Source organism: Canis lupus, chromosome 18 (assembly GCF_003254725.2).
Source record: "Canis lupus dingo isolate Sandy chromosome 18, ASM325472v2, whole genome shotgun sequence".
NCBI lineage: Eukaryota > Metazoa > Chordata > Mammalia > Carnivora > Canidae > Canis > Canis lupus.
Genome location: NC_064260.1, coordinates 32,472,968 through 32,482,002, shown reverse-complemented (window position 1 = coordinate 32,482,002; position 9,035 = coordinate 32,472,968). Strand labels below are relative to the sequence as shown.

Genomic DNA, 9,035 nt, shown 5'->3' with positions numbered 1-9,035 from the left:
AGCCCTGAAAAGATAAACTTCCCCAAGCCCTAGGGATCCCAACTATTTGACTCAAAATTTTCACAAGATACTAAAGAAGGAGAAAAATATAAGGCAGGCAGGAGTGAAATCTCCAATCTAAGTGTCTCTCTTCTTTGCCTCTTGCTTTGGCTGTCAGCCTTCTTCTTTATCTGCTCTTCATTTACGATCATTCTCTTCGAGCAATATGTGATTGTGTCAGAGCAATGACACTCAAGGGCTTCCTGTCCAGGTTAGAAGTGCAATGGAAAAACCCCAAGTCAAAGCCAAAGGCTACACTTGATGGGTTGATGACCTCACTAATAATTCCTAGTGCACATGTAGGAATTCACGAAGTTCGGCACAGACGGGGGGATCCCAGCCATGCCCGCCCACCTCGTCCCCCAAACCCCCAGTTGGCCAGGAACATGGGCCTCCATCTCCAGCTTCACACCATACCACTGTCCTCCTCACGCTTTCCTCTGCAGCCTTACTGGTTTCTAGAAGTGCTTCGAACATGCCAGGAGGCCTGCGTCTCAACACCTTTGCACATGCTCTTCTCCCTTTCTGGAACGCTCTTCTCTATGGCCCCACTCTCCAGCTGGGAGCCAACTCAGGGAGGCCAGCTTTTGCCCCATTTTCCAGCCACCCTTGCTATATGGTCTTATAGCACGCTGTATTTTCCTTCCTAGTCCTTATTGTCATTTCTAATTTCTGGGATTACATGACTAAGGGCAAACACTGTGCCTGCTTTGTCCACCTGTTAGTATCTTGGTCCTTTGCACATGGTAAGCTCTCGAATAATTTTTGTGGGATGAATGAATGAATGATGGGCAGATAGAAAATCAATGAACTCACAGTTTTTGATTGAATTCAGGATGGAAGAGATTTTATTGACTAATATTCTGATATAGGAGGTAAGTGTGGAAGGCCCATTGAGTAGGTGACAAATTTGACAGCATGAAAATTATGAAATCCCAAAGAACCATAAAGTTTCACGTTCAAACCCCATACCCATAACTTCAGAGGACAATGTGTTATGCTGGAAAGGGGGATGGGTGCAATAGCTGCGTACTTCCTACCTGTCCAGCTGAGCCTGGTTCCTTTTAATAAATCCAGCCCCCACCACACTCCATCCCAACACACACACACACACACACACACACACACACACACACACACACGCAGATGGGAAACATATAAAAAACCAATGCACGCCCTGCCCCTTTGTCTCAGAAATTTATCCGGACACCTCCTACTTGCACAATTCCATCGTGCCTTTCTCTCAGCCTTTTTGGTTCTTCTGATTCGTGGCTTCTATTTATTTCTGTCCATCCTTTCCTGTTATCAACCCCACTCTGCAGATTATCAAACATATTTCCACATGCTGGGATTCTAAGACTTCCCTTCTCCTCTCGAACCCTTATAGCTTTTCTCCCAACTTGTCCCTAGATCTCCAATCTCCTCTTCAAGACAACAAAACGACAACCATAACAATCGGCCGATGTTGATAGAACGCAATGGGTCAGACACTGTCTTAAATGCTTAATTCACTCAACCCTTATCTTCATATTGGGTCACCCCCATTTACAGAGGAGGCAAGTGCAGGACAGAGATGGAGTGTCACGCACTAGGTCACAGCGTGCAAATTGACTGAGCTGGAATTTGAACTCAGGCTGTGTCTTCCAACCACCGCCTCTGTCTGTATAGCCAGCCTGAAGGGACTTTCTAGAATTCCGCTTCTATCCCTTCACTCCTGGAGACATCAACATGAGCCAATGGGCAATAGGAAGACAAATTATTAACACTAGCATTTGAGGTCCAGCACCAACTGATTTCGCCTTGACTGCCCTTGCCTTGGCCAGCCAACCTCACCCGGCATTGTAATAAAGGGCTCGTGTTGGGAAATAATTGGCCCTTCTCCAGCCCATGCCTCTCCATGCTTAAACTTATGTACTTGCCAAGTTTTTCTGTGCTTATCCCACTTCCTTCCCATCCACCATTCCAAAGACTCAGTTGAAGTACTAACTACCCTGTGAATGACAAGCTAACTGGAAATGCTGGCCTGCTAGGATTGCCCCTTCATCTCAATTCCTGTTGGAGTTTATGTGAGATGATATGGTGTGAGTTGACTGGTCAGTTACTCTTGCACACGTCCACTTGGTGTGTCAGCCTGGCTACGCCTAAGGAAGGTAACAGTCTTGCCTCGATCATATAGACTCCACTTACATTTTATGTATCCTATAAATGTTATATGATATACAAAATTTAAGTAATATCTATATGACGGGACTCTTATTTATATACATAGAAGTATATATGTGTGTCTATACTTTTCTTTTTTTCAATGACCTCCAGCCAGAGACCACCGGAAACACACCAACAGTAAGCAAGTTGGACTGAATTGCTCTTTGAAATAAAAGAGAATGTATGTCATGGGGAACTGTAGAGACCAAAATAGTATTAGGAAGATTTGACCTTTAATAGGTGATGGTGGGGGGTTCAAGGAAGTGGGGCTTTGTTCTGAATTGGGTCCTATAAATGGAGGCAATTCTGTAACAGCCACCTTAATAGGGCCTATCTAAAAGAAAAGAAGACCAGCTCATGGCTAAAATTGTAATTGGTAGAAGCAGTAGCCACATGTATTAACTGAAGGGAATATGTGGTATTTTTGTGGTTGGTATGGTGACCTTGCTTTTGTTGGTTCATAGACAAGATGACATGGTCTTGTTGGTGTCTTGATCCATCACAGTCACACAATGATCTTGACTGAAATTGGCATTTTGTGAAATTAGTGACCTTCACCAGGAGAACACCACCCCCTAGCTGTGAGTGCCAGGCCAGGTCCTCACGGCCTCGCCAATAAATTTTCGATGTTGGGGACCACATGTGCCTAAAAGACAAAAAAACGGCTACAAAAGGAATCAGAACCAAACTATTGTGGATGAGGCAGGAGCCTTCGCAGGCTCTCCACAAACGCATTCTGAGTGGACAAACATTTATCCAGCATTCATATTCCGTGACTTGAGATGGCTTTTGTTCTAGGTCAACTTAGGGGAAGCTGGAACTCTGCAGAGTTCCCTTCCTTGTATGATTCAGGGGAGAGCAGGTGCTCTGCCCACTTCCCAGCCAGCTTTCTGGCCCTATTGACTTCAGGTTCAACACCAGATGCTAAGGCAGCAGCCTCCCACGGACTTCCCCACCACTGCCCATAACTGTATGTGGTCATTACAACCCCTTATTCTATATGACTTTTAGTAGTTCTGATTCTCTGAAAAAGTCCTGACTGATGGACCACTCCAGATTCCTGGCTGAAAATGAGAATCTCTCATCCTTAGAGCTAGGATGCAAGGGCCAGCCTTGTTGCAAAGAGATGCATGACATTTCGATGGCCCCAGATGTGGCCAAGGAACAGGCTGCTGTCTGACTCTCTTGTCCTGACCTGGAGTTCTAGGTCAGCGTGGCGGAGGGCTTGTAGCCCATGACAGCAGTGCCAGGATAGGAACACCTGGAGGATGGGGTAGAAATGACCACGGAGCCGTTAACCAAGTATCCTGAGGCAGGATCACCAGGATTTGGGGCCAGATTCAGCTTCTGAGGGAATCAAAGTCATGGCTGAGATGACATAAATCTGAGCCAAATCTGAATGGTGGGGCAAGGATGGAAAATGACACTGGGTAGGGACGCCAAGAAACTAGGGAGTTGATGATCTGGGTAGGGGGTCAGGACAGAGTTAGAGAATATGGTGTGTGCGTGCACACCCATGTAGGATGTGCCCACAGAGACACATGGGCAGGCTCTGTGGATCTGTGCCCAGGGGGACAGTCCTGCCCCGCCAGGCACTCTAGGGACTGGGCTATAAGCCACGTGCTCACTTAATCATCACAGCTACCACAAAAGACAGGTTCTATTATGTCAACCTAACAGTCAGTGAAACTGAGGTAGTGATGTTAGGTGACTTGCCCAAGGTCACTTAGAAAAGAAGTTGAGGGATGCCTGGGCGGCTCAGTGGTTCAGTGGCTGCCTTTGGTTCTGGTCGTGATCCCGGGGTCCTGGGATCAAGCCCCACAAGCCCCTCCCTGCAAGGAGCCCGCTTCTCCCTCTGCCTGTGTCTCTGCCTCTCTCTCTGTGTCTCTCATGAATAAATAAAATCTTTAAAAAAGAAAGTTGAAAAGCAGAAACTTGAATTTAAATTTCTTTGCTCAGACTCTCACTCAAGATCCGAGTTTTCTAGTCTTAAAAAAAAAGAAGGAAAAAAACTTTTGAGCAACCTGGTCAAACCCAATATTTGCCAAACCCAATGCTCCAGTTGCAGTTAAGGGCTCAGATAATTACAACCTTGTACCGGCCTCAGCTCCCCAATTTCTGACCCACTGAAGCTAGGAGAGAATAAACATTGCTTCTTCTCACCTACTAGCCTTAGATGTTCGTCACCTAGAAGTTGATAACTGACACATTGCTCTTAGATTGAGCCCTGAGAAAGGAGGTGGGTATGGCTTGGGGTATGGAAAGCCCCAAGAAAGCCTGACGAAGAGATCAAGTACCAGAAATTGTCTTCTGGCTTGGGGGACTATGCGAAGACACAGAGACGGTGAGGCAGGTTGGAAGACAAATGCACGTCATAACCTCCTGCATCGGGGTGAAAGACCTGGCGGTCCAAGTTCTCTCCAGTGGGTTGAGAAAGAGTAATGTTCTTGTTTGGGTGAAGAGGAGGTGAATGTCCCAACCCTGGGCTCTCAGCCCTCATGAAGAACAGAAAAGACCGAGACGTTATCATGAAGGCCTTGCAGGAGGAAGGGGAGGTCACCGAGGGTCTGACTGGATCACTGCCAGAGAGGACTCTCCTTGGGGCAGTGAGGCCGAGTGACCCAGACCAGGGTCAAAAGGGAGTCACCCCCACATCTCAGGAGTACCAGGGCCAGCCAGGGCTGAGGAGGAGCCGTGCCAGCAGGGAGGACTGCTGAGCCCCAGGGAAGCAGCGAGAATGCAGCACAAGTTTCAGTGGTTATAACCATAGCACCTGAGCTCAATGTCAGCAGAAGGGCCAGGAGTGGGAAAGACCCACCACACGCACCCAAGCAACCACCTTGGGAGTCTTATTGTGTCCTAGGGTTTGACGTGCTCAAAGTCACCCAGCCTCACAGCATCATCTTGGAGGGCAGGGGACTGGCCAGGAGAACAGGAAAGAAAGGCAAGAAAGGCTAGAAGAGTGCCCTCCAGCCCCCAAAAGTGAATGTTACTGAAAAGGTGGCTTTGGGGACTGGATTGAATTCACGTTTTTCCCTCCACTATGCAGTGGGAGTCATGCGAGGCTTGAAAGGAAAATCCCATCAGTTAGAGAAAACAGTGAAGCTTCAGTTTCTTGGCTTATCTCAAGCTGGTGTGAGTAAACAGGTGATTCTAATTCAGATGCTACAAAAGTATGTCCTAAAGATTTATGACATAGGTTCTGGGATGCCTGGGGGGCTCAGGGGTTGAGCATCTGCCTTGGGCTCAGGGTGTAATCCCGGGGTCCTGGGATGGAGTCCTGCATTGGGCTCCCCACAGGGAGCCTGCTTCTGCCTCTGCCTGTGTCTCTGCCTCTCTCTCTCTCTGTGTCTGTCATGACTAAATAAATAAAATCTTAAAAAAAAAAAAAAAAAGAAAAAAAAGGAAAGGTGGCATCAACTTTGCCCTATGCATTGCTTGCAAATGAGAACTTGAGGATCCGTTTTAAAGGGCTGTCACCAAGCCATTGCCCTGACACACGTAGCTCAGAGAAGCGGCATGCAGGAATCAGTCACGGCACGTTTGTTCCGTAGGTCAGAAGCCAACCCCTGTTTTATTAAAATATGTATGGGGGATGGAGAAAGAAAAGGACCCCACTTTACTGTGGCCAGAGACACCAAAAGCCAAGGCCACATCCAAGCTCTGCTGTCTTGCTCTGTCCCACAGGCGGCTCCTGGGAACTTGGTCTGGCCAGAGTCTTGGAAGAGACCTCATGAATCGCTCTTCTTGGCCAACCCTCTCGGCCAGAGCTGGCCATGACGTTCACACCAGTGAAGGGCAGGTGGGCCAGGCCACTGGGCCAGTGGATCGGGGCCTCTGCTATCTGCATGGTCTCCTTCAAGGAGACTCCGTTCTCGCATGCAGCCCTGGAGTCTTCCAAATGGTCTCCGCAGCCAGGGAGGCAGGGCCCTACCAGAAAGTGAGCTCTATGCACTCTCCACTGAGTTTCGATCCTGAAGTCCGAAGCCCCAGCCCAGCCCAAGTCACAGGAGGACCCGAACTTCAGGTTCACCCCACCTCATGTGACACCTGTACCCATGGACGTGCAAGAAGCCTCTTCAGGGGCCCGAGATCACTTCATGTTTCTCTCGATCCAGTCTTTAAAAGGCAGGACCTTGCTGAAGGCCGTGTACAGGCTGTGGCTGCATGCTTTGTCGTAGCTCCAGCTGACCAGCCCCACCAGGTGCCAGCGTGGCTCGGGGGACGCCCGTCCCGGAAAGGCCATCGCGGCGATGCCTCCAGTCTGGGCCATGCAGATATCCGAAGGGGCAGCAGGGTCCCGGCTGGCACAGAACATGTTGTCCGTGACGCTCACGGGGATGCCGTGCTCTTCGTGCTGCTCCTCGCACAGCAGCGAGTCCACCACCCTGACCACCCCTGAGCGCAGCGTGTCGTTTTTGAAGCCGGGGCTTCTCGCATCTGCCAGAACATTCCAGCCGGCCACGGTGATGCGGGCCTCCTGGAAGGAGGTGCTCAGGTCCCGCGGGGCCGCCAGGCAGATGGGCTGGACGCGGGTGCTGACGCGAGCCTTGTCCAGCAGCTTCAGGATGGCAAGGTCCGTGTCCAGCAGGATGGGGTCGTAGTTGGGGTGCAGGATGACGGCCGAAATCTGCAAACGCAAGGAAGGGACAGCGTGGTGAGCCGCCGACCGCACAGCGAGCGAGACCCCCAGGGCCTGGGGCACGTGAGTGGGAGACAGCTGCGATTACCTGGGGATACTTGCCTCCTTCGGGGACCAGAGCCGCTTCGTTTCGGGGGCTTGGGAAGTGCAATGCCCACCGCTGCCTGGCAGGCGGACTAACTAAGTGGGGTGCAGAGAACAGTGGCACATGCCCCACCCGCAGTGGGGAAGGTAGAGCTTAGCAGGTGCTCCAGCGGACCGCCGCCGGGCCAAGAGGCGGGCTGGCATCCTAACCCCGTCAGACAACAGCCTCCAGATCTCCATCTCAACCTGATTCTTAAACGTTGGCCAACGACTGCTTAGAAAAATGCATGTGATTGGGGCAGCCCCGGTGGTGCAGCGGTTTAGCGCCGCCTTTGGCCCCGGTTGTGATCCTGGAGACCCGGGATCGAGTCCCACGTCGGGCTCCCTGCATGGAGCCTGCTTCTCCCTCTGCCTGTGTCTCTGCCTCTCTCTCTGGCTCTGTGTCTCTCATGAATAAATAAAATCTTTTAAAAAATTCTTTTTTAAATTTTTAAAAGATTTTATGAACATGTGAGCACTACGCAAACCCAAACCCTACGGGCCCCCGGGTGCACCCTCTGTGGCCCACCATACACGTTTCACTCATCAGTAAGCCAGCAAGACAGAGCCACACCCCGGATGGTCCACAGGACTTCTCCACGGTCTTTGCCACTTGTCCCAGTCCTCACTGATCCTTCTCTTTGATGGGGGCCTCTAGAAGCTTACATCTATGACACATCCTAACATTGTTACGTCCGCGTTCTAGGTCTTCAACTATGTTTGGGCACACTTTCTCAGTGCCCCTCTCGTGTCAAAGCAATCACGATATACTAGGCTGTCTCTTTGACCAGCCTGGGCACTCTCCAGGGCCAAAGCCATAGCTTCCCCAGTTCTGTATCTATTCCCTGTGAATGGCATACCGGGGGTGCTCAACAATGAATGGATAGATGAACAGATGGACAGATAGAGAGGTAGGTGGGTAGGTGGATGGAAGAGAGGGACGGAGAGGGATAGGCAGAGAGAGAAGAATATTATGAATTGATCAGGAGTATCTTGGATAAAACCTTTCTACGTCTCAGAGCCGACCTCGTACCATGCCCTCCACATACTAGGTCACTAATGTTTGATGACCTCCATGATAGATGATATTTGTTACAACATTATTTTGAAAACAAAAGGAAAAAAGACTCCATCGTCTTTCTAGATGCCCATTCCAAGTAACTGTCTGCATGAAATACTGGGCACCCACTCCCTGCCAGGCTCCGGGAAGGGGTGCTAAGGTGTCCAGGTGTCAGGGCTGACACAGCTATGCCCTCCTGGTGCTGGGAGTCTGCTGAGCCAAGAGCGAGTCTCCAGCTTACTGCCCTCTCTCACCCGCAAGCTCTGGACGGTCTTCTCATCTCGGTCATCATCGCGGTAGAACTTCCCCAGGACCACTTTGAGGTCTGCTGTCTTGATCATGGTGACCTTCTCCAGGTCAGTTACACAGTGGGCAGCCGCCACCACGGTGCGCTCGTTCACCAGGGCACCGCTGCAGACCAGGAGCCATGTGTCCTTGTGCACGCTGCCACCATGCGCCCCGCTGGCCCTCCGGTAGATGGCCGCCTGCCACGGCCAGCGCAGCCCCTGGCTCTTTGGAGTAGTGACGTTCTCTGTTTTCCCGCAGACTGTGGAGAAAGCATCAGCTCAGTAAGATAAACTCAGAGTTTCCCATCCAAAGGGGGGATGTGTTGCTCAACCAAAAGAACACACTTCTGGAAAGGGGGACCTCATGGTGTGATGACCACTAAGCATCTAAGCTGTTCTTCTCCCATGAAATAGTAATCAACCCTTTGACATGACTGGTTATAAAGTCTGGGGTTAAGATCGAAAGCTTGGGGTCCCAGGCACTTACTAGCACAAAGACTTTGGGCAAATTGCCAAATCCCTTAAAGCCTCAGTCTTCTTGCCTGAAAAATGAATACAGTAATGACACTTGTCTCATAGGGTTCTTGAGGAGACTGGATGATGAGGTATGTAAACAGTCAGATTCAAAATGTCATGACGATCATTATGAACTTGACCACAAAGAATTAAGCCATACTGT

The 9,035-nt window shown here is 50.1% G+C and overlaps 1 protein-coding gene across 11 annotated transcripts in view; it reads right to left on the bottom strand.

Moving 5' to 3' along the window:
- Positions 1-5,799: 5,799 nt before the first annotated feature.
- PAMR1 (peptidase domain containing associated with muscle regeneration 1) overlaps positions 5,800-9,035 on the bottom strand; it is a 158,375-nt gene continuing 155,139 nt past the window's right edge. For all 11 annotated transcript variants that reach the window (XM_049097021.1, XM_049097027.1, XM_049097028.1 and 8 more), the window contains 2 exons: positions 8,324-8,616; positions 5,800-6,874 (listed from right to left, as the gene is read on the bottom strand). In XM_049097021.1, the coding sequence (XP_048952978.1) occupies positions 6,338-6,874; positions 8,324-8,616 (830 nt within the window). In that variant the 3' untranslated portion in view covers positions 5,800-6,337. The remainder of the gene's footprint in view (positions 6,875-8,323; positions 8,617-9,035) is intronic.